This window comes from Hyperolius riggenbachi, chromosome 4 (assembly GCF_040937935.1).
Source record: "Hyperolius riggenbachi isolate aHypRig1 chromosome 4, aHypRig1.pri, whole genome shotgun sequence".
NCBI lineage: Eukaryota > Metazoa > Chordata > Amphibia > Anura > Hyperoliidae > Hyperolius > Hyperolius riggenbachi.
In genome coordinates, this window is record NC_090649.1 from 328,613,435 (window position 1) to 328,640,077 (window position 26,643).

The 26,643-nt window shown below is 44.0% G+C and overlaps 1 protein-coding gene across 2 annotated transcripts in view; it reads right to left on the reverse strand.

Moving 5' to 3' along the window:
• Positions 1–26,643, reverse strand: part of LYST (lysosomal trafficking regulator) — a 287,630-nt gene that overhangs the window by 181,126 nt on the left and 79,861 nt on the right. For both annotated transcript variants that reach the window (XM_068231777.1, XM_068231776.1), the window contains exons 7-10: positions 26,103–26,244; positions 21,421–21,632; positions 19,431–19,497; positions 11,773–11,882 (exon numbers count right to left, since the gene is read on the reverse strand). In XM_068231777.1, the coding sequence (XP_068087878.1) occupies positions 11,773–11,882; positions 19,431–19,497; positions 21,421–21,632; positions 26,103–26,244 (531 nt within the window). The remainder of the gene's footprint in view (positions 1–11,772; positions 11,883–19,430; positions 19,498–21,420; positions 21,633–26,102; positions 26,245–26,643) is intronic.

The following is a 26,643-nucleotide window of genomic DNA, read 5'->3' on the forward strand; positions in this document are numbered from 1 at the left end:
AGAGGCAGGACCATCTGTGCTGCAGAGAGCGCTCCTTCACGAACGAGGCACATTGGGCAATTTCACTAGAGCTGGCAGATCTAAGTGCAGCAGTGGACATTTTATACACTAAAAAACAAGGTATGTGCACATGGTTTGAAAGGCGATTGATTATTGCATTTCATATAGACATTATTTCATATGGATGTTATATGCTGCTGGAGTTGAGGGGTATTGCAGATGGTGTGCAGGGGCCAGCACCATATATGGCCCTTGCACACTGTTTGCAATACCCCTCGGCCCCCAACAGGAAATAACATCCATATTAAATGCAATAATTTCTCCTATCCCCCACAGGCACCCAGTGTGATGCCACATCCAGTGTGACCTTCCCCACCCAGCTACTTTTTCATGCCACCTGACTGGAATAAAATTCTGGGGAGAACACTGCATTGACTAAATAATGAATACATTAATATTGTAAAAAATAAGCAATTTTAATTAAGCTACATTCAGTAAAGTTCTTCTTAACACACCTGTGGGTATATAAAAAAACAAGTACTGGCAAAATATGCCGATAGCTTGATGCAGATAGGATTTACAGTGGATATTGAGTGGTGGGGAAGAAAGGGAGCTGACTGCATAAACAAGAACAGCCTGCAGGGAATAATAAGACATCAATTCAGTAATTCACTCTTATTTGCTGGAAGATAAAAAGAATATTGAGCTAATCCACCAAAGGCAGGTAGAGAGATCCAGAAGTGCAGAACAATATCTGCATATAAAATGCTTACTCATTATTAAGAGAAAAATAAAAGATCATTTCAAAATTGTAGAACTTTAAAAATTGTTATTGTTGCAATTTTGCAATTTACAGCAAACATACAAAATGCAAATGTATTTCTTGGATGTCCCAGACCAGCAGATCTGGGTTAGATGTAGAAATAAAACAAGTGGCGCACCTTACCCTAACCCCCCCCCCCCCCCAGGGCAGGCTGCTGACCTTTGAGCTCAAACTCAGGTATCAGCTGCCCAACAACATGCTCTTCAGATGCCTGCAGGTGCAGCATGCCTGGAACGCTCAGTTTCCAGGTAGCTGGATGTGGGAGTCTTTCGACACTGAATGCCTCCTGACTTCAGAAAGGGTCAAGAAGCCAGTCTATGAGAGACTGGTCCACCAATCAACCCCCCAAGCTTGACAATGCCGCACAAAGCGGTCTACGGATGTGGGGCCTCCGTCCCATGAGGAATGGGTGGATGTCCTAGAGAGTATGAGTGGGGTTATAATTTCGGCCGCTGATAGATATGCAGATCTGAAGCTGGTATATTGGCCTATCATACACCACAACAAGTGCATGTATATTATCCTGATAAGCCGGATACATGTCCAAAGTGCAAAAGAGAGATGAGGGGGAATTCTTTCCTATGTTCTGGAGCTGTCCGGTTCTCCAGGACTATTGGTCTGAGCTGGCCCGCACTAAAACGGAGGTGATGGGGAGCGGATGGTGGTGGACCCCAGATTACTCCTCTTGGGACTCTACACTGATACCACCCTTACCTCTCACCAAATCATCTTAGTAAAAATGTGTTTCTATGGTAGATGCGAGATCTACTACAAGTGTTATGCTGGAACTCCCCCCTTCTATCGCTTTGTGGTCTGAAAGAATGACTAGAGCCATGACATAGTATAAAAACTTACATACCTCAATCAAAATAGGTCCTGCAAGTTTGACAACATTTTGCAGAGGTGGATAGATTATACAGCCTCATAGTTACACAGTAATTTTTGTTGAAAAAAGACATACGTCCATCAAGTTCAACCAGAGAACAAAGTACAACAGCAGCCTGCTCCTTCACATATCCCTGTTGATCCAGAGGAAGGCGAAAAAAAACCCACAAGGTATGGTCCAATTAGCCCCTAAAGCGAAAAATTCCTTCCCGACTCCAGCTGGCAATCAGATAAAATCCCTGGATCAACATCATTAGGCATTACCTAGTAATTGTAGCCATGGATGTCTTTCAACGCAAGGAAAGCATCTAAGCCCTCTTTAAATGCAGGTATAGAGTTTGCCATAATGACTTCCTGTGGCAATGCATTCCACACCTTAATCACTCTTACTGTAAAGAACCCTTTCCTAAATAAATGGCTAAAGCGTTTTTCCTACATGCGCAGATCATGCCCTCTAGTCCTTTGAGAAGGCCAAGGGACAATAAGCTCATCCGCCAAGCTATTATATTGCCCTCTGATGTATTTATACATGTTAATTAGATCCCCTCTAAAGGCCCATACACACGTCAGATCGCTCAAAACCAGTCCTATCAGCTGAACGACGGACTGTACACACGCCCGATTTGGCGTCCGAAACGACTGAACGACGGGACGTCCAAACGACCCGTCGTTTAAAAAAAATCCGACGTGTGTATGGGCCTTAAGGCGTCTTTTCTCTAGACTAAATAAACCCAGTTTATCTAACCTTTCTTGGTAAGTGAGACCTCCCATCCCATGTATCAATTTTGTTGCTCGTCTCTGCACCTGCTCTAAAACTGCAATATCTTTTTTGTAATGTGGTGCCCAGAACTGAAGTCCATATTCCAGATGTGGCCTTACTAGGGAGTTAAACAGGGGCAATATTATGCTAGCATCTTGAGTTTTTATTTGCCTTTTAATGCATCCCAAAATTTTGTTAGCTTTAGCTGCAGTGGCTTGGCATTGAGTACGATTATTTAACTTGTTGTCGAAGAGTACTCCTAAGTCCTTCTCCAAGTTTGATGTCCCCAACTGTATCCCATTTATTTTGTATGGTGCTAGACCATTGGTACAACCAAAATGCATGACTTTACATTTTTCAACATTGAATTTCATCTGCCATGTATGTGCCCATATAGCCATCCTATCCAGATCCTGTTGCAATATGGCACTACCTTCCTGAGAGTTGATGATTCTGCACAATTTTGTATCATCTGAAAAAATGGCAACATTGCTCACTGCTGAATCTACTAGTTTATTATTAAATAAATTGAAGAGCACTGGACCCAGTACAGTCCCCTGTGAGACCCCACTGCTAACAGTCTCCAATTTTGAGTATGATCCATTGACCACAACTCTTTGTTTTCTGTCCATTAGCCAGTTTCCTATCCATATAAGACTATGGACAGCTCCTCGGCATAAGACCCCAGTTACATCATAGATTGTGTGTTGGAGGGTATGAGGATGATGATCCAACTGATTGTGGCGGGATGCAGGCTTTTTCCTTTGATCGATGCACTGGACTTGAGTTAAGGGAACTGGGGTGGGGGATGATGTGGTTAGGGAGAGTTTTTGTACTGTTTTGTAATGTACTTAAAATTTTCAACAATACTCAACTTTTAAAAACAATGGATGGTATAAAGAATTGGGGATACAGATCCTAACAGTCACCTGTTATACAAGACAAGACACAAACCATTTATATCACACTTTACTCTTGACTCAAAGCACTTCAGGGCTGTAACCACTTAGGGCACGCTCCACAGGAGACCAGGATCATTAGGGAGCCTTGCCCAAAGGCTCTTTACTGTTTTACATACTATTGTTAGTCTTTATATAGCGCCGACAATCTGTTCCGCATCGCTGTACAGAGTATATATTGTCTTGTCACTAACTGTCCCTCAGAGGGGCTATCTAATCCCTAGCATAGTCATATGCCTATGTATATATCGTGTAGTGTATGTATCGTAGTCTAGGCCAATTTAGGGGAAGCTCAACATATCTGTGAGATAAGGGGGATGTGGGAGGAAATCCAGAGTACGAAGAGGAAACCCAAGCAGACATGGGGAGAGCATACAAACTCTGTGCAGATAGTGCCCTGGGCTGGGGTACGAACTGGGGACCCAGTGCTGCACTGGGAAAGAGCTAACCACTATGCTGCCCATACTGGGCAAAGGCTCAAATCCTACATCAAAGGCCTTACCAGTACGCTATCCAGTAGTGGAAATGACAGCACAACCTAGATCTGCACATTACCAAATAGCTAACATTAGGTTACCATCCAAGTCCTAACTGATGCAACTTAGATTAAACAAAGCTAATTATAGGTTTTAAATCTTTATGTCAGAGAAGTGGCTTAGAGAATACACATATTCTGCCTTTCTGGATGTCAATAGTCTGTTTCAATCAGTACTCATTACAACTCAAATCTAGCTATACCCCTTCTTGCATCTTTATTTTAGGCCTGTGTGTTAGTGAGAACCTCATAATGAAGATTCTAACCTAGATACTTAAGTGAAATGGACATTAAAGTCAATATGGGACTCTAGATTAACTTCCACCTTGTCATGATGGCTGAGACAGGCTCTCACTTCGTCTGTTTCTTCCATTCTTTCTCAGGATGTTTCAGTACTTTTTGACTAACATTCAGTTCCCTCAATTAGATAAGACTGGGAAGGTGGTGACCGGGTAAGATGGGGGAATCTCACTAATATTATAAACGCGAACGTTTGGATATTTGTATGTTTGTTAATCACGCAACAATGGCTGAACGGATTTGATTGAAATGTAGCACACACATGGTACATTACCTGGAATAACATATAGGATATGTTTTATCCCCAAAACCAAAAAGCGGGCGGAGACAAAAACAAATTTCACTGTGAAAATGTAAACTGCAGCTATTCCGACACTGATAATGGTAGGGTTCTCAAACTTTGTATAGTTGGTCAATGGGTGACTGGGACTAATATTCAGAAAAGTGAGTGGAGCCTACAAAATCCAATCAAAATTCACCTATTGATTTTCAAGGGGAATATTTAATTGCTGCCATTCTTGCACGGTTAATGGCACAAGCCTCAAACCTGGTACAGTTGGTCATTGCGTGACTGGGGTTCAAATTCAGAAAAGGGGTTGGAGCCACAGACAATCAGATGTGTTTCATTTCAATGCAAATTATTGATGCCAAAGACAGCAAAGCTCACAAACCAGGTCATTGAGCAATGTGTGTTAGGGTTAGAAAAAGTGGGCGTAGCCAACACCAGCCAAATGCATACCCAGGCAATGCCATCCGCTAGTGGGAAATAAAGACAACACACATTACATTTATATCACACTTTTCACCTGGCAGACTTGATGCGAATCAGGGCTGCAGCCACTAAGGGAACACTCAACGGGCGTCTGAGATCATTAGGGAGCTTTGCCCAAAGACTCCTTACAATTTTTACATAATGGCTTGAGCCAGGATTAAAACCCCGGTCAAAGGTTCAAATCCCACATCAAGGCAGCAGCCTTACCAGTAAGATATCCAGCTGATAGGCAAGCTGTAACTTAAGTGTGCAGTGGTGAGTCATTCTTGTTTCAGTTCCCCCATGTGTTGAAATGAATTGCAGTTTGACCCTGTGCAACAACCAACTGACCACTACATGTGTTTTTTTTTATTTTTTTGTTTTTTTTATAAAAGACCGTGGAATCTCTGTGTGAAAGTATCCTCTTGCTAGCTAGGAAGCACAGAATTGAAAGTAGCATGGCTGTGGGTAGGAATCTGCATATTCCAGAGAAGTAAATAAAAACATATAAAAAAAGACAACTGCCCCACCTAGACTTTTTTTTTTTTTGCAAAGTCAAAACAAGTAAGATAAGAAAAATCTATTTTTTTCTTCGGGATAAAGTAGAAGGTGGTGGTGTAAGTAGGCAGAGGATCCAGCCTTAGAAGACAGAGTACCCTGAAAGTAAAGATCATGCCAGTACTTAAGTGTTAGGGTCCCACTGCTCTCCTGATACCTGCCCAAAAAGCTCAGTACCATACGAGATAATTACATTAGCATCAGCCAACCACCACCAACAGGTACCCCCTTACAGACAAAATCCTACAAGTAATAAATCTATTGGGTTATACCCTGAAGGAGTCTGAACTCCTGGTTCTATCCAGGGGCCTGGGTTTCTGCCCAACTAAATCTATGGATAGATTCACTATCTCTAAAGATCTGTTATTTTTCGCAAGAAACTTGTTGCTAAAATGGCTACATGATAAACGAAAACCACAGAAGCGGCCTTATGTTGAGACTCCATCAGAACAGGACACCCAAGCATTACAGGATCTACTGGACCTCCTTGAGGAGGGGCAGGTAGATTCTGATTTTCAAGTGGCATTAGGTCAACATCAAATTGATACAAGACGGTTTAAACACAAATCTAGAAGCAATCCTTCATTCGGCCTTCACCCCAATATTGCCAAATTTGTACAACTTGTCAATGAGGATGTGAGAAAACTCTGGATTGATAACAAGGTGGGAGAATGTAATCTATCATTCGAAGAGAGGGAGGCTATAAAAAGTTTGCGCGATAATGTAAATATTATTAAAATGTACAAGGGTGGCAACGTTGTCATTCTAGACACAACTGATTATAAGAGGATGTGCCTGGATCTGCTGGGAGACAGAAAATGTTATAGGGAGGTGCCTGCGTCCAGGGTCGCCAGATGTGAAAAAAAATCCTGGACGGGATTATCAATAAAGCAATACAAGATGGGATCCTCACAAGCAGTATAGGACAATTTTTGAAAAATCCAGATCCTATTATACCGACCTTCTTTGCTCTACCTAAGGTCCATAAACAAAGGAATCCAATACCGGGAAGACCAATGGTGTCAGGTAGGGGGTTCCCTTACGGAGAAGGTTAGTCAATACATTGATGCCTATCTGCAACCACATGTAATTAAATTGCCATCTTATGTTAGAAACACTACCCATCTGTAACGTTTGCGGAATCGTTTCCGTGGTCAGTGCACCAGACGTGCGCTGACGCGGTGGAAATCCTCCACAAACGTGTAATTGGGAGAACGCAGGTTAGGTGCAATGCACCAGTAGAGGGTAATTCCCACCAGCAGATGGAGCTGTGGAGTGCAGACGAGCACAGCCTCTGCACGGCCACAGATGCCAGATGGGAATTGTACGAGCAGGACCAAGCAGGGCTGAATAGCCCTCAAGAGAAATAGCACAGGGACAGACAGAATGTGTGTTCACCAATCTAGCCGCCACCCAGCGATGGTGAACACACATCTGCAGAAACAAAAGCGGGAATGCAATCGCAGGAGAGAGGCGATTGCCAACAGACACCAGACTGAGAAGAACAGAGCATGAGAGTAGCAAAGGCACAGCAAACAATCAGAAGACAAGGAAAATAACAAACGCTAGCTAAACGCAAACACCGCACTAATTCGCAACAGCGAATGCGCTTACGCACGATCACCGCGCGTTAGGCGCCCAGTGATAAGCGTGCCACCCTAACTGACCAATGACAGACAAACACGAAATAGAGACCGCAAATCAAACAGACAGGTGGGGCTGCCAGTAGCAACCGCTGCTCTGGCCAGCACCCCTAAGGCAGAGATACAGAAGGAGGCACTGCCACTACCACTAGGGCAAGTCCGATCCAGACAGATGAACAGAAGGGGCCACCAGTAGCAACCGCTGCTTTGGTTAGCACCCCCAGACAGACAGAACGATGTCCTGTCGACCGCCGCTGGTGACAGGACAATCGCAACTCAAAGATGTACAGGCAAAACAGATAATACAATCTGACTGCACTAGAGGGAATGCCTAGTACAGTCCCAATAATTACTCTAAGATAATCTTTGACAAACAGGCAAGGCTGACACTCTAGGAGTGTTTAGCAGTAACAAACCATAAGATGACCAGCAAAGGATTCTGGGAGAACATGGTGTTTATACTGCCAGCCTTCACAGGAGGCAAGTAGGCAATTTGCATAACGAATGTATGCAAATTCCTCAGCAGCAGAGCAGGTCTGAAACTTGCAAAGCAAAGACAGGTCTCTTTTCCAGAGACCTGCAGCCCTCAGCCTTAAGGAATGGTCAAACAGCTGTCTGTCTGTGCAGACAGCTGAGCGGATCATTACACCATCTCCTTACACAACTTGTGGACCTACACGTCCCGCCGGGTACTATTCTGGCAGCCCTGGACATTGAGGCACTTTATTAAAGTATCCTGCATGATGAAGGATTGAGAGCCGTTGGGAGATTCCTTGACGAACTTGGTATAGATGAGAGACCCCATAATGACTTCTTGTTAAGTCTTCTTGCTTTTATGCTAAAACAAATAACATTTTTTATTTGACAATACGCACTACCTCTAGGTGCAGGGAGCAGCCATGGGGACTACCTGTGCCCTCTCCCTGGCTAACCTATACCTGGGGGAGTGTGAGAGTCAGCTGTTTGATAACGAAGATTTGGAGATGTACCTGTGCCACATTTTGGGGTGGCACAGGTGCATTGATGATATACTGGTCCTGTGGGATGGTCCGACAACTATTGGAAGATTTTGTGAAATAATTGAATGTTAATAAGAATTTGCGTTTCACTATGAAATTTGATACAGAGCGAATTTTGTTTCTGGATCTTATGATTTCCATTGATCCATGTGGGCAAATAAATACAACCTTGTATCGGAAGCACACAAGTACCAATGCTTTTAAAAGAGCCAATAGTTTCCACCCGGCACATGTGGTGCGGGGCATCCCCACAGGACAGTATTTGAAAGCCAGGAGGAACTGCTCTCATGAGATCGAATTTGAAAGGGAAGCCAATGTTCTTAAGCAACGTTTTTTGGAAAGGGGTTATAAACCCAAGCACCTGGCAAAGGCTTATAATAGAGCAAAAGCCTGTAAACAAACTGAACTCCTAGTTCCATCACGGGGGAGGCAAAATGACAAAGATAGAAATGAGACTGTTGATCAAGTCAGGCTCATCACACAATATGGGGCAGAATGGGGAGGTCTCCAGAAAATCCTAAGCAGACATTGGAACGTCCTCCGAAATGATCAGACTTTAAGTAAGTTTTTGCCCATCACACCAAGCCTGACAATTAGGTGGGCCAACACTTTGAAGAATAGCCTGGTACAGAGTCACTTTGTAGTCAGGTTGAAGTCCAACCATTGTAAAGTGAAAGGCGTCTATAGGTGTGGCGGTTGCACATATTGCAGATGGTTGCACACGGGAAAGCACATCATGTTACCATCTGGTAAGTCCTTCTTGTTCCAACATTTCGCAAATTGCAACACCATTTCAGTAGTTTACATTATGCTCTGCGAATGCGGAGCATTTTATGTTGGGAAAACTAAAAGGAATTTGAGCCAAAGAATTTTAAAACATCTGGCAGATGTGACAGCGAAGGAGCTCAAATCACTGATAGCAAGGCACTTGATTGAAAAGCATGGACATGACCTGTCCGGTGTTTCATTCTTTGTGTTGGACCGTATTCCCCCTAATCGTAGAAGGGGGAATCCGGACATCACCTTGCTACGCAGCGAGATGAAATGGATTTACCAATTTAATGCAACAGGTCCCCCTGGTTTGAACGAGCAATTAAATTATGGAGTATTCCTTCCATAGTAGTACTTCTTTCTCCCCTCCTTTCCCTTTCCTTTCTCCCCCCCTTACCCCCCTTTCCTTTTCTGAGTGCACGGTTTCAGTGTCGTGCTCCCCCTCTTTTGAGGGTCTCCCCCCGAGGATGAGGGCGTCCCCCTTGGTAGAAAATAAATAGCAATAGGAGGCGCCCTTAGTTCTTGTATATCTTACTTGCCATATAATAGAATAATCAGAATAGTGATGTTTGCCTACCTTATTCAAAGGAGACTTCCAAATTGATTAAAAGTTTTTATATGAATACTTTAATGTGATCAAGCACTTCAGACCTGATCTACAAGAACTAAGGGCGCCTCCTATTGCTATTTAATCTGGTGTATCACCCCACCACGTGGGGCCTTCACGACCTTTGGAAGTGAGGAATTTTTTCCAAGGAGCAGCGACCAACCCGAATAAAAGACCGAGTGGGGACGGGACTTCCCCACATGTGCAGTCGAGTGGTTGCCTCATTAAGCAACCTATGTTTGTGAGTAGTATATTCTTACATTTTATTTATCTCTTGTATCTGAGATAATACACTATAAGGGCTCCCGGCGTCCCTGTGGTTTTTTTCTTTTTCTTCACGCTTACACAGCTCCCCCTTGGGAACTTGGGGCACTTACCTTTGAGCCTGCACGAGGGGTCCAAGCGGCCTGTTCATATTATATTGGACTATATATGTTTTGATATGATTTTGATGATATGTATGTTTGTCCAGTCTATGGATCGGCATACATTATCTTCACTATTTGGCATTGGATGATGCCTAATGAATTAATGTACTGTTTATAATTAATTTTACCCTGACTTTTGGTAGGATACCCCTTCAGGGAATATGAATTTATTGATGCATATCTGCCAGCTGTAGCTGGGTTTTAGTATTCACTTTTGGCAAATTTTTGAAAAATTGCCTGCATTCAGCACTTAGCCCACAAGATGGCGCTGGGCGGCGCCTGCGTCCCTTCCGGGGCATGACCATCTCACTTTCTGTGGTGTCCTCTCGCTCCCCGTGCTGATGGTGATTGCTGGGAGCGGGATGGTGTCTTGGGGTGGGCGTGCCTGCTGGGGGGGGGGGGGACGCGTGCAGCCGCCATAGCGCGTTGACTTGGATATTTATTTAGCGAGCATGGAGAAATCAGACAAGATGGCTGCTCTGATGACGCCGAGCATACGGTGAAACTAGTTAGCATTGTAGGCCCCCGGTACCGCCGATCTGCCTGACGTCTGCTCATATCATCCAGTGCGGTTTATGCTACCACCTTCACCGTAAGTATATGGAACTATACAATTGATCTGGTACGGTCCATCAGATCTGCTAGATCCTCTCATTTGAACTATGTAATGCTGTTTTTGCCATGAACTCTTTAAGTGATGCGGACAACTTCAGCTGGGACTGACATTCTGTATCTGTTATACTATGGGACCAAGGAGCCATATATCAAAGACAGATGGGTGAGGCCTTTCCTCTTTTTACATGAACTAAAAGTACCATGCAATCAAATGTTGTGACACATATGTTACAGTGAATGGCGGCTGCAATTTGGCCGGTTGAGAACCATTCTTGAACCCTCCTTCAACTGAAATTGTTTGCTTGGTCACTAATTTTGGAAGATTTGGCTGCGATTGGGCCATCGCTAGAAGTTTAAAATCTGATGATAATGAAAGGCATTGTGACCCATTTGCAAGCGGGCTGTACATAGCTTCACTTGAACTTTCTCTTTAGAGAATCTCAGCTGTTGTTGGTGAAAATGGATGGTTATGGTCACAGTGAACCATAAGCACCGGAATCAATATGCTTCACTGATTACAATTTTTTTTTGATCCTTCCAGACACTGGATGGTTTCTATACTTACTGGGTATGCCCAGCATAGTGAAGGTAGAGCCAGGCAACATAGGTGTAGGCGGTGTGGGAAATATAGGTGTGTTTTGATGAGGTTTACCATTTTTATATAAGAAGTTACAAATAAACAGATTTTTTTAATGGTTGGTCTATGTTTGTGATGGATAATTTTGGTATTGCAGTCACCAGGGGACAAATGTCTCAAAGGTATTTTGCTGCATTTCCAATGATCAATAAGAGCCATCCCCCCTCCCTTGTGGCATATGTTCTTGTAAAAGTTTTTTGGTTTGAGTTGACATACCTTGCCCCCAGGTCCTCTAGTTGATTAATCACAAGATAATGAGACAATATAACCGTACAACGTTGAGGGCTTAATTTATCAAAGTGACTGCAGGGAGTAGAGATTTTACTGCCTCACAATACCCACTAACAGTTAGACCTGCTGAGGATAAATAAGGCTTATATTTTAGATACTTTGATGAATTATGCAGAATAGTAGTGTCTAATTAAAGAGAACAACACCGTTAAATGCTGGCATAGTCATTTAGGTTTTTAACTATACTTACAGTAGGCTGAGTTTTTTCTAGAAAACAGCGCAGGAGGAGGGTAATTTCATCTGATGTAATGCTGTGGCTCATTAATGAGACTAGGAGATCAACTAGCACTTCCTGGCAACCTAAAACAAATGAAAAAGTTAACATGCAATAAATGGAAGCACCACTATATAGCATCTATTATTAAAGATATGCCATCCCCATCCCTCCTAGCAGGCTGGCTTAGAGGAAACCTCTAAAAAATATAATATATGAGGGTGGAAAAAAAAAACCCCAAGAGCTAATCTAGTGTAGTCTGTATCGTAACCTGGATAAAATATAGATGGACAGTAACCATAATTATGGGTTACCACCAAGTATGATTGGCTTCCTCACAGATGGTTTGATATGTGATGGAAAGAGAAGTCAAATTATTGGAAAGGGCTGGACATTACTTAGCTGCTGTAGCCAATGCTGGAATCAAATGCTAAATGCACGGAAGGTAAAAACGTCTGAAAAGGAAATTCCCCTTTTATTAGTGAACTGGCAAAAACAAAGACTGATGCACGACAGGCAGGTAAAATTGCCAAGCACTGCCTGCACATGCCAATGGTACTGGCCTTTCATGCATCAGGCCCAAAGCAATTTAATGTTGCTGAAGCCTAAGGTTACTGAAGTCCTGCTGATCATCTGCCTCTTATTCTTTTAGCCTATAGTCTGGTACACATTAAATTTTGATTGGCCCAAGACTGACCAATTTTACCACCTCCATGTAGCATGAGGGCCTACAGATTTTGAATGCTATGACCAGTAGTAGTTCTGTAGGTAAACTCTCATACTGCATGGAGGTGGTAAAATTGGCCAACAAGTGGCCAATTAAAATGGGATGTGTGTACCAAGCTACAGACCCTGAACAAGAATACAGATCAGGTGTTTTATCTGAAGTCTAACTAGATTTTCTGCATGCTTGTTTCAGGTGGTGTTCGATTCAGAGATTACTTCTGCCAAAATGATCAGCAGCATTGCCAGGCAGCTGGTATGGTTTAAGGCTGCTTACACACCAAGACATTACAGGCGCACGTTAGTGCGCCTGTAACGCTCCCCCAACGCACAGCAATGTAACACAAGTGGGCTGTTCACACAGCCCACGTTGCGTTACATGTAACGCTGCACGTTCTGTGCAAAGTGCAGCATGCTACAGCGTTGGAGCGGCTATAGCCGCGTTAGACTGTTTGCACATGCGCAGTGGGGGGCGGAGAGGAGGCGGGAAGAGCCAGCTACAGTAGCCGCGCACATGGCTACTTAATATTCACTGCACTGGCGGGCGCTGATTGGCCGGCGGGACCACGTGATGCGGAGTGTCTCGCTCCGCATCACGTGGTCCCGCTGGCCAATCAGCGCCACTCTGGGAGACATTATAGGACTCGAGCCACCTAACGCGGCTCACTCTACCGTCGGCTCTTGCAGCACCATACGTTAGGTGCACGTTATGCGACCTTAACGTGCCACCTAATGCAACGTCTTGGTGTGCAAGAAGCCTAAAAGGAAGTAAATGTGCAGGTTCCCTTTTATGGACTATTACATCTTTCATCTAAGAAATGGGTCAAACTAACAGTGCCAAAGATTTTTACGCCAATTTCGTAAAATAAGATGGTTACTCGGGGTTACATAGTGACCCGCCTACTTTAGCTGATAGCTTCTGAACTGTGCCAGAATGTGTGCATACGATTTATTTGGCAATGGGAAAATGAAAGCTCTACTATTTAGCCTCATGTTCTGTGTTCCTAACATTTAGAAGCCAGCTTTCCAAGCCAATGTGTACTAGTGGGTGTCCTTGCTTTCTAGCCATTATAGTAGTGGAGTGCTCAAAACAATATTTTACAATTCTAGTTTGTATCCTTCTCTATATGGCAATTAGAGAAGCAACAAACACACTACAGTTAATAAGGAGAAGGGGTTGGTGGTGTAATACAGAACTCCAGTATCAAGTTTCAAGTTATCCCTTTTATTTCCATTATTTACCTTCCACCACTTCCTTGCCTCAATTTCCCTCAAAAAAAAACAAAAAAAAAAAAAAAACTTTAGCTCCAACTGGATGGGCTATTTTAGTTTTACTTCTAAATTCAACACATCAACAGTTATACATGGTGGTGTAATGATTTGGGATTGCTTTGATTCCACAGGATGTGGAGAACTTAATATCATTATAGGAAAAGCAAATCATGCACTGAACAACCAAATGTGCTGTCTTCTTTTTATGAGGACAATCTGAAGCACGCGGGGGTAATACAGCAAGCAACAATCCAAAACACAAATGTACATCTGAATGGCTGCAAACAAACGAAATAATTGTTTAGGATGGGCCTGGTCAAGCTTTTGAACTGAATTCAACAGAGATGGTTTGTTGGCACATGACGTGTGGTTCATGCATGAAAAATCCAACGCTGTGCAAAAGACTTAGCAAACCAATTGCAATTATACTTGCTGAAAGTAGAACTATGGTAACCATACCATTAAATCGACAAAATTACTTTTTAAGTAATAGGAGTGCAGAAAAACTTAACATAAATAAAAGAGAACATTTAAAAACTGGTTTACATAGGGCCTCTTTGCTGAATATTCTATTTTGTGTAGACACCGAAAGACATTTAGTGCAAAAACATGCAACAAAGAGATGAATGGAGCACAGATTTTTTTTCAACCCACTTTTAGTGCTTGTAGGTCTGTGATGCTGGCCAGGATGCACGGATTTCACCTACACACTGGGAATATACACCTCTTTGGACATGCTGCATGCTGCATTAGCACCCTCACTGGTGCTCTAAACCCGCAGCTGTACTCTGGTCCCTTACCTTTTGTGTCCCTACCACTACCTCTTGATTGTAAGCCTTCAGCAGAGTCCGCCTCCTTGCGTCTCCTACCTGTTCATGCACCTCCATTAACGTACACCCATCCTATGGATCTGGGTGAACTCGACTTGCCTAATCTCCATGCTCCCATCCAGTGACTGACTAAGCATTACCTTGTACTCATACTGTGCTGCGTGATCTGGTTTGCATGTATTCCTGTATTGTCTTATTGCTGTATGTCAGCCCTAAATATTGTCTGTAACTTTAAGTAATGTCCAGCGCTGCGTCATATGTTGGCAGAACAGGTGAAGTGAGGAGCACCTTAGCATAGGAAGGTGTGCCTCGACCCCGTCCCAGTGTCTCTTGAGACCACTGAGTCCAAAAGTACAAATGGGTCGGCACCACCAAAAAGTAAATATAGCACCACCAAAAAGTAAATATAGCTCTTTATTAATAACTGCTGTTATTAATAAAGAGCTATATTTACTTTTTGGTGGTGCCGACCCATTTGTACTTTTGGCGTCATATGTTGGTGCTTTATAAATACAATAAATGAATAAAAAGAAATAGGCAGAATCATTTAAAAAAAAATAGACTGAATAAACAATGTGACTTTCGGCATAGTTTTTTTAATCTGTAATCATGGAGTCCAAGCTTTAATAATTCAAATTCCAAGATCCAGGCACACTGTGAGATGCAATTAGTGATAAAGGAAAATGCATCTGTGCCTTGCTGTACAATTCAATGTAGAGGAATCAGCAGCAGATGCAATGTTTCGACCAGTGTAACATTTTTTTCCTTTTTCTAAACCTTTCTTGAACGGAGTATTGGGCAAAAGAGGGGTTAAACAGGAGAGAAGGGTTTACAAAAAAAAAAAAAAAAAAAAAGTGCTAATGATACTCTCTTTGGTTCTCTGAATATGATTATTAAATATACTGAGGATGACATGCAGACAGGGAGATAGGAACATGGAAACCAGCACTGCCTATGTGGAGTTGTAGGCAGCTTCCATGTGAGTACGGAATCTAGCATGTTTAATACACTACAATGCGCATCCTACTTTTTGGACACTAGAGTAAGTACCATTGTTGAACTAGGAACTTGACTGGCCACCAAGGCTTAATGTCTACTTGCAAATGTGTAGAACTAATCCAGTTTATTAAAGACAGTTAAAGGCAGTTATTTTTTGCAGACCTGCTGGGGACAACCCAAAAATGTATCTTTGTGTCTTCTGATACGCTCTCTTAAAGCTAATGAGAATTAAAAAAAAAACGAACCAGATACTTACCTAAGGAGAGGGCTCCTCCGGCTCCTCCGTTAGACTCCTTCACATGAGGAGGCTTTGGTGGTCTTCAGGAGCAGAGTGCTCCCGAAGATGGATGGCTCTGTACTGCGCCTGCGTGAGCGTGCAAGAGCGTGCTTGCGCAGGCGCAGTACAGAGCCGTCCATCTTCGGGAGCACTCAAGCTCCCGAATCCTCCTTCAGCAGTGGACAGTAGTATTTGACCAATTTGGTCAAATACTGCTACCAGAGGAGCCAGCGCTGGAATGAGGGATGCATGAGAGGAGCGAGAAGGCTCTATAAAAATCAGTTTGATTTTGTTTTTTTGTAGGTTCCCATTAACTTTAAAGCGGAATGAAACCCAACAATTCTTCTTTGCTCTAAAACATTGTTTACAGCATATTATATACTAACAGCATTTCTTTTTACTAGTACAGCATTCAAAGGGTTAAACACAGGACAGAAAAGATCAATGCCGGGAAAGCTGGATGAATCCTAACAAGAGAATGTTATCTTGTGTTTAATTGTCTCAAATGAGGATTGCAAACAAACACTTCTCTGACACTGCAGAGTCTCCTGAACAAAGACAGAGAGTCAGAAAGTATTTCTGCTTATATTTTAGATGAAAAACAACAGTTGCATGAATAAAATGCAAAGTCAGCTCTCAAAGCAAAAAAGTGTATTTTGGAAACTTGTAATTTCTAAATGAATAATACTTTTGCACAAAAGCAAATATTATAACCGTATGGCATATAAAAAGTAGGAAAACCTGTTTTTATTGAATATTCTGTTAGGGTTTTATACCGCTTTAATTAGAGAATAGGTCAGCAGTACAAAGTTGCAGTTTCTTATTATGATTTAGATTCAGTGATCATGTGACTAAGCTTAGTGGCTCCTATTTCTGCTCTCTAGTTCCCACCTTTATTCCTGTCACTAATAGAGATAGCTCGAACTTCTGCAAAAGTTTGGGTTCGCGCAAACTTCGCGAACCGCTATAGACTTCAATGGGGAGAAAAACACTGAAAATTACAAACATTTATGCTGGCCACAAAAGTGATGGAAAAGATGTTTCAAGGGGTCTAACACCTGGAGGGGGGCATGGCGGAGTGGGATACATGCCAAAATTTCCGGGGGGGGGGGGTTTAAATCAGGATTTGACACACAGCAGTGTTGTAGCCTTCCTGGCGGTATTGACGAGCCTGGCTCGTCCAGCAGAAACATGCTGAAAGCGGTATTGACGAGCTAAGCTGGTCAATACTGCAAGGGAGATTTCCTGTTTGTCTGCCCCGCCGGCTTCACTTTTCCCTCATTAGAGGGATTCCCGAGGATGGCTGGACGCCTGACTGCACGCTGCGGGTAGCGATCTGTGCTACCCCCAGCGTGCAGAACTAGCATCCAGCCACCCTGGGGAATCCCTGGGCAGCGGATCAGCGGGGCAGAGTTCTGCAGGGCTGACGGAGGCTCCCCCTTCTATGCGGTGGGCGGGGGGGGGTCCCTTTCTGTATGGGAGTTGTTCCCCTTCTGTGCGGGCTGGTGGCCGGGCGGGGGCTCCCCCTCTATGCGGTGGGGGGGTCCCTTCTGTACGGGCTGGTGGCCGGGCGGGGACTCCCCCCTCTATGGGGGGAGTCCCCTTCTATGCGGGCGGGCTGTGGGTGGCCTCTCTCCCTCCCTCGTAGCATCTCCTTTCCCTCCCGATCCCCTCTTCTTCAAACCCCCCCGATCTGAAGCCCTTTGAGGTCTACTCACTCGAGGGCTCTTCCCTAGCGGCGGCAGAATCACTTCCTCCTCCATTGCCAAAGTCCCAGTCTGTGTAGTTACAGTACGAGGCTTGGTGACGTTACCAAGCCTCATACTGTAACTACACAGAGGACGAGACTTCGGCGATGGAGGAGGAAGTGCTGCTACCGCCGCTGGAGAGAGCCCTCGGGTGAGTAGACCTCAAAGGGCTTCAGATCAGGTGGGGGGGGGGGGGGTTCGGGATCGGGAGGGAGGGAGAGGAGATGGTACGAGGGAGGGAGAGCGGCCACTAACAGCCCGCCCGCATAGAAGGGGACTCCCACCATAGAGGGGGGGGGGGGGGGGGGGGGAGTCCCCGCCTGGCCACCAGCCCGTACAGGAGGGACCCCTCCGCCCACCGCATAGAGGGGGAGCCCTCACCCGGCCCCCAGCCCACACAGAAGCGGGACAACTCCCATACAGAAAGGGACCCCCTCACCGCATAGAAGGGACCCCCCCCCCCCGCCCACTACATAGAGGGGGAACCCCCCATAGAGGGTCTTCTGACGGGGAGCAGGGAATCGGGATAGGGGACGGACGACACATCTGGCTACCTAAAACCTGGCTACACATCTGGCTACCTAAAACCTGGCTACACATCTAGCTACCTAAAACCTGGCTACACATCTAGCTACCTAAAACCTGGCTACACATCTAGCTACCTAAAACCTGGCTACACATCTAGCTACCTAAAACCTGGCTACACATCTAGCTACCTAAAACCTGGCTACACATCTAGCTACCTTAAACCTGGCTACGCTACACATCTGGCTACCTATATACCTGGCTACACATCTGGCTACCTATATACCTGGCTACACATCTGGCTACCTATATACCTGGCTACACATCTGGCTACCTATATACCTGGCTACACATCTGGCTACCTATATACCTGGCTACACATCTGGCTACCTATATACCTGGCTACACATCTGGCTACCTATATACCTGGCTACACATCTGGCTACCTATATACCTGGCTACACATCTGGCTACACATCTGGGTCTTATACTTACCATTGGAGTGCTGATCCCTCGTCACGTACCTCTGATCGCAACTCAGTGCCTGCTTCCATGTCCCTTGGCGGATTTTGCTTCTCCCTCGGCGATGACATGTCCCCCACCGATCAGCGTTGATGACACCAGGTTCACACAGCGTCATAAACATCTTGCAGCAAACACTTTTTTTATTGAATTTAATACAATAACCTGTATTGCATTCAATATATATATAAAAAAAATTGATTGCAAATAAAAAAAAAGAGCCTAACTAAGCTTTCCCTATGTCTACAGCAGGTTCCTCTCCCTTCTCTAATTACTGCAGCCACACGAGTGAGGGATGATGCCTGCCTTTTATAAGGAAGGGGGGGGGGGGGGGACTACAGGAGGGAGTGTAGCCTGATTGGCTACTATGTGTCTGCTGACTGTGATGTAGAGGGTCAAAGTTGAGCCCAATGATGCATTATAGGGAGCGGGCCGAACTCGCATATAGTTCGCGGTTCAACACGAACCACCGAAGTTTGCGAGAATTTAGTTCGCGGTCCAATCGTTCGGGCCATCACTAGTCACTAACAATGGAAATGGTGGGCTCTGCTGCACGTGTAAGAATGACAGCAAAAATGCAGTTATCTGTCAATAACTTAGTAAGTCTGCAAAATGGCCTGAGCACACAGACTTAAAAGCTTTAAAGGTCTGGATCTAAAATGGTTAAGTAACTTTGTGGATTCTTTAAGTAAATATCAAACATCAATTTAACTTTGATTACTATAAAACATTGCTAACCTTGTAGTTCAGGATCATCACTTCCCAAAATGGAGCAAAATCCTATTAGTAATGATTTTGTTGTACCCTGTAGGGAAAAAAATAGTTTTATAACAAAGCTTATTCTACAGCCTTACTTTATTACTTTGGTTTTCATCTTCCACTCATTCCAAAATCACCAGTTTGCAGTCAGAAATGCAGCAATATAACACAGAAATAGGCTTAGGCACCCATTCATACTGGCAGCAGTGCCAAGCTGTGCGCAAAGCTATATAACACTATACAGTGGGGTAAAGCGCTGTGCAGCCTCATTCAACACAAGCTAACTGTGCTGCCCACCTCAACTACTAGAAAACGCATTATGAGTACAATTTCTGCATAGCACTGCATCACACTCAGGGCTGCATTAACACTACTGTAGTGAATTCTAAGCCTGGGCAGTGATGGGCAGAGGCAATGCAGAGCATCATAGAGCTCCGCCTTGGTGTAAAAAGGTCCTTAAAGTGAACCTGAAACAAGAAAAGTTAAGAATTTATACTTACTTGGGGCTTCCTACAGCCCTATGAACTCTGTTGCCTCCCTCACCTTCCTCCCCTGTGGCTCAGCTCCTCTGTAATTGCCTCCGGTAATAGTGCTTCAGTTGAGCCAGTCAGGACATTCTGTGCATGTGCTGCTGCACGACCCCGTCGCTGGGGGCATTCTGCGCTTATGCAATACTGTCTGTGCAGGCACAGAACGCTCCCAGTGGTGTGGTGCAGCCAGGCCACTCATGCGCAGAGGCCCGAACCCCAGAGGATCAGAGCCACCAAGGAGGATGACGAGGGAGGCAACAGAGTTCATGGGGCTGGAGGAAACCCCAAGCAAGTATGCATTCTTTACATTCGCCATCTCAGATACACTTTAAGCAGACAGGTTACAAGGATAAATACGGTATGGTAACCTACTAACCAATATGATTGACTAGGGATGGTCAATGAAATGCTAATAACTCTGAGATGACTATGATTTTATGCAAACTTGTGCAGTTTGCCAGTGGATCAATCAAATGCACCAGCTGCTGCTTCTTGACTGGTCAATTTCCAAGCTACAATAATTTGAGAAATCATAAAAGTTTAATGCATTCAGCATTATTAGCAACTCACCGACCCTCCTTATGCAAATTAAGACATTCTCGTCTGTAATTGGAGTTGAGCAACCTCATTTTTGGGATAGTGTAAAAACAGCCCTGAGATGCGATATACTAAACGGTGCAAACCTAGTAAGGGACAGTTTACACTGAATGCAACAGCTGCTGCCCTGAAGTGGTGCCAATACAATGTAATGGCAACACTTCTGTTGCCACGCACAATACACTGCTGCCTACCTTTTGTGCACACCATGGATGCAATACCATCGCACTGAGAAAGGCATGGAATCTGCCCGGAAACTGGTGCGTGAATGCAGAGCATTCACTTTAAGGCATTTACTAACAGCACCTGTTAAAGCTCACACAAGGATTATGTGGGTTCTAAGAATCCTAATATCAGACAGAGGCTGGCTGTGCATATAATCACCAGCCTCTGTTGCTATATATCGTCCCGCCAGGGACCCCTGCGCTCTGCCCCCCATAAATCACAGCCGCGCTGTCGACACGCAGTGTGTCACAAGCCGACTGTTTACAATTGCCTATCAATCTCTGCAGCTCCCCCACCTCCTCCATAGCTCTGGTCCCCGCCCGCGTCCCTTCCCTCCCCGCTGATTGGAGGGAAGGGACGAGGGCGGGGTCCAGAGCTATGGAGGAGGCGGGGGAGCAGCGGAGATTGATAGGCAATTGTAAACAGTCGGCTGGTGACACACTGCGTGTCGACAGCGCGGCTGTGATTTATGGGGGGCAGAGCGCAGGGGTCCCTGGCGGGACGATATATAGCAACAGAGGCTGGTGATTATATGCACTGCCAACCTCTGTCTGCTATTAGGATTCTTAGAACCCACCTCGGGTTCTTTTTAAAGAAAGTTTATTTGAATACCTTACCTGTTGTACTAGGAGCAAAGTATTTTTTTTCTTAGTCTTCATTATTTTTAAAAGTGTTTGAAATACATCAGTAAGCAAATTTATGTTTCCATGATCTTCCGCAAGCAAATTCAGCACTAGCGAACAGATCTCTGGGTACAGCAATTCTCCACCTCTGCAGAAATCAACGTGTTCATTTGTGCTTGCCATTTCTTCAAACTCAGTTTTCATGTCTAATTCAATGTATAGTTAAAAAACAAAAGTAAAGGATGTGGTAAAAAAATATGTATAATATATATATATATATATATATATATATATATATATATATATATATATACATATACATACATATACATACATATATACACACACACACACACACACACATATACACAGATACAGTATAATGAATGATACTACGGCACTTGCTTCCTTCATTGCGGTCTCAAGGTTTCTTAGCCATTATAATATAGTGCACTATAGCTTACTTGCATAGACTCTTGGCTGCACACTGCAACTTCTCCACAGACATCTAAACAAATAACAATGGAAAGCCAGCCCTTTGCAATGCTCTGCACAACAACTTTACCAAAAGGGACAGTTACCACCCAGTACATTGGCAAACGACACCGCTAAGTCTATGTGTCTGCCAACTATCTCCTTTGTGCTTGCAACTCATGCTAATAGCGTAACTCGCTGTACTACAGGCAGAAGTAATGGCAATATTGCTGTGTGCTGTGCATGCCAATATTACCATGATTACGTGCATCAGGCTTATTATGACACTAAATATGTCACTTTCATCTGACCAGAGAATATTAAGATCAATAGAAGCAACTTCAGTTGAGACTTATGAGGAGGAAGGAGGGAGCACAACGTGTGCAGCTGACTGAAGTCACATTACGTGCATATATAACTAAAGCCAAAAGAAGAAGAAAAGGCGAGCACAACTGGTGCCGCTGATTGAAGTCACATTACGTGCATGTATAAATAAAACCAAGAAAAGAGGAAGGGAGGGCACAACTGGTGCAGCTGACTAAAGTCACAATATGAACATGTATAAATAGACAATTTCACTGAGAAACTGAACTAAAACCAGATATAAACCCAAAGACTAAAACATACAAGTATATTTCAGTTAGAGTGATGGATAGAAAATTCCTTCTGTATAAGGGCCCATTTCCACTATCGCGAATTCGCATGCGTTTTTCGCATGCAAATCCGCATAGCAATACAAGTGAATGGGACTGTTTCCACTTGTCAGGATTCCTTTGCGCTTTTCTGTGCAGAAAAAATTCGCATGGCAGAGCCATCAGAATTCGCATATCGCATACAATGTATTTAATAGGAAATTCGCATGAGGTTTGGGTATGCAAATTTTCGTGCAAATTCGCATAGAAACAATGGAAAAGCACATGCCATGGTTAAATTCGCATACATTGTCATCCATGCGAATTTTCATGAAAATTCGCATAGACCCGCATGCGAATTTTTACCACGGCGATTCGCACTGCACAAGTGGAAATGCAACCTAAACCTTTTTAGCCTTTAGAGGCAGACCCTTCAGTTATGCTTTGCCACAACCAATCATGAAAGCTCCCACTATGGAGGTGTTTAAATAAAAACTGAAAAGCCAACTGTTTAGTCTGGCATTTATAACAGTATCAGTTTTTATCCCTATAAAGGTGGCAACTAACGATCCAATCTCTAGTGAAAAATCGTTCGACCGATCAGATAATTCTGATCAGAGGAAAAATCGTTCACTACACCATCAACGAACCAATCTTTGATTCCTATCTATCACAACCAACAAGAAAATCCACATTTTGGTTCGCTAAAAATCCAGTTGGACGATCATGCCCATCAATGGAGGTTTACAACCAATCCGATTAGAATTCCTGATCGCTCAAACGACTTTTCGCTAGAAATTGGACCATTAGTGGCCACCTTAACAAGTCACAAACCGCAACTATGTACTGATCTGAGACAAGCTTGTGTGCTTTGGGTCCTATGGAAGAAAAAACAAACAAACAAACAAACAGTGGCACTATCTTGCCCTAAACGTGATTTATAACGCCTCATTTGGAACCACATTGACTACTTTTGGAGTAAAATGATACAAGTAAAATTTTATGTCCAAAGATATTTTATTAATTTTATTTCTCTGTCTTGATCAAGTGGGTTGATGAGGAGGGTACCTTAAAAATGAAAGCCCAACAGTCATGGAAACTATTAAATACAGCATGGCCAACATAATAAGATTATTAATCATCAAATGACTTTCTCCAGGTTTATTGTGTGTACCCATTAGGAAATAACTGAGAACAGGGGTGTTCATTTCAAACTTCCGGTTTGTCAGTTTGCTGCAGGCTGAATAAGCAGAATACTGTCTCAAGAAAAATTGAAGAGCCACACTGACAATCTGTTACACCATTCAAGGGGATGGAGCATCAGATTTCCATTTTAAATCAATTATGGTACAGTAATCAAAGTTGAACATGTGTCATTTTATAAATTTAGTGATATAAAAGTGGCAAACAGATTTGGAAAAATGGAGAAATGAGAATGGTAAGTGATCGTAGACCAAGCTGTACCTCATTTCTACTGGCTGCTCAGGGCAATTCAGACCATTAAAAATACACACTGTGCTCTCTACAGCTATAACTGGTGCTGAAAACTAATTGACTCTCACAACATCACCACTTTATTTACAAGACAAACCATCTGTTCCTCATATAGCAACATGTTAGCAGGGATGCTACATGCAGGGTGTTTATTGTCCCCCATTAACCTAATTCCTTGTCCAAATTTAAAACAACACAATTATTTTGGAACATGCATGCAACACTGACTTGGGAGCTAGTTTACGTAGTATCCCTGCTATTATGTGTTGCAATATGTGGAACTGATATCTCTCTTAGGCCTGGTGCACACCAAGCGGTTTTTGAAGAGTTTCGCAAACCGCTTCCGCCTGTGAAAACGCTTGGCTAATGTATCTCAATGGGCTGGTGCACACCAGCGGTTTGAGGTTTTTAGCAAACCGCAAACGTGGGTCCTGCAGCACTTTTGCAGTTTGCAGAAGCGTTTCTGCCTCAATGTAAAGTATAGGAAAAACGCTAGATCAGAGCGGTTTTCTAGGCATTTTTTGTTACAGTAGCTGTTCAGTAACAGCTTTACTGTAACAATATATGAAATCTGCTACACAAAAACGCTCCAGAAAACGCTTCTGCAAACATCTCTAAACATGCCTAGAATCGCTCTGAAAATCTGCTTTAAAAATCTCTAGCGTTTTGCGGATCTGCTAGCGGTTTTGGTGTGCACTGGGCCTTAAAGACAACCCGAGGTGGGATTTAATTATGTTAGTGGGGCACAGAGGCTGGTTGTGCACACCAACACCAGCCTCTGTTGCCCCATGGTGTGCCTCCAGGACCCCCCTGCGCGCCGCTATACCCCCCGCAGTGCTAGCGACACAGCGTGTTGCCAGCACAATGTTTACCTCTGCCTGTCAGCGCCGCTCCCCCGTATCGGCCCTACCCGCCCGCGTCACTTCCCTCCAATCAGCAGGAGGGAAGGGACGCGGGCGGGTAGCGCCGATACGGAGGCTGCTGTTAGTGCGCACAACCAGCCTCTGTGCCCCACTAACATAATTAAATCCCACCTCGGGTTCTCTTTAAAGTGTACCAGAGACACCCCCCCCCCCCTCCAAAAAAAAGGTTTTATACATACTTGGGGCTTCCTCTAGGCCCATGCGCACGGATCGCGCCGGAGAGATACGTAGAGGGTGCATTTGCTCTTGCGCAGACTGGCCGTGACTGACAGAACTAACGGGACCCGATAACGGAGCTGCAGGCAGCGGAGAACAGCAGCGTGGGAGCGATCCATGCGCATGGGGCTGGAGGAAGCCCCAGGTATGTATACATTTATTTATTTAATCTCTGGTTTCCTTAAAATAAAAAAGTTAAAGAACATAATTCGTTTCCAGCATATGTTATAGCTGTAGTGAACACAGACTGTGCCTTTATATGGGCTGAGCAACCACTTGCAGCCAATATTAACTGCTTCCAGAGGACTGCGGTGATTAAAATGTACACCCTGAGGCTGTTATTCTTGCCGGGACATAGATTTCACCTCACCGCTGCCGTGCACTCTCACCACCCCCGCCGCTCTCAGCCCACTGCAGCTCACTCGTCCTGCTGTCGGTATGATAGCAGAGCTCCGTGAGCTGATCAGGAGCAGATTTCATTGGCTGCTGACCTTGTAATCAATGTGAGCAAATCCCATTGGCTTACATTGATCACAGGGTCAGGAGCCAATGAAATAGTCTCCTGACCGGCTCACAGAGATCTGCCGTCAGAGACGGCAGAGTAGGTGGGCTGAGGTGATGGGAGGGCAGTGTTTATAGCGTTAGCTGTGATTCAGTGCAGCGATTCGACGGTATGTGGGGGGGTTTTGGTGCCAGCGGTCTCTTGTCCTTAAGGAGCCAGAGACTGCTGGTACTGAAGGGGTTAATCAGGAGAGGCTTGGTCTAAGTGCGGTTGCCACTTTCTTTTCCCCATAGAACGTTTAAAAATATTTACCTGATTCCCGTTGCATATGGTCATCTCTTCCTCCTCAGCAGCTACTCGTTTTAATGTTTGTATTAAATTATGTCGTTATGTAACGTAAAGACCAGCACAAAAATGTAAATTTTTAAATCATACCATCATCAGATGCATCCTCGGGATTGCTTTCACTATCTGCTTCATATCCTTCTTCTTCTGCAAATTGATTAACACTGTGTACCTCATCTGCTTCATCCGAAGTTTCTCTCTGCTGTAAATTCAATTCATCTGATTTATGTACCTGTAAGCCATCAGAAAGGATGTATTAATGAAAGCTAAAGATTGGGCATAACATTTGCATAAATCACAGCAAGATTGTTTGTAAAGTTTTTGTAAGAAAACCTGTCAAAATTCTGACATACCGGTAATTATATAATTTTGTTAAATAATTCACAATCTAATGCCGATCATAGTCTTCATAGCGTAAAGCCAATTTTGGGGGAAGCAAATTAATTTGTATGCTTTTGGGATGGGGGAAGAAACCAGAGTGCCCGGAGAAACCCATGCAAACATGGGGAAAACATGCAAACCTGATGCAGGTAGTGACCTGGCCTAGATTCAAACCCAAGAATACAGGCCTACATGGCTAAGGGCTCGTTTCCACTATCGCGAATCTGCATGCGTCCAACGCATGCAGATT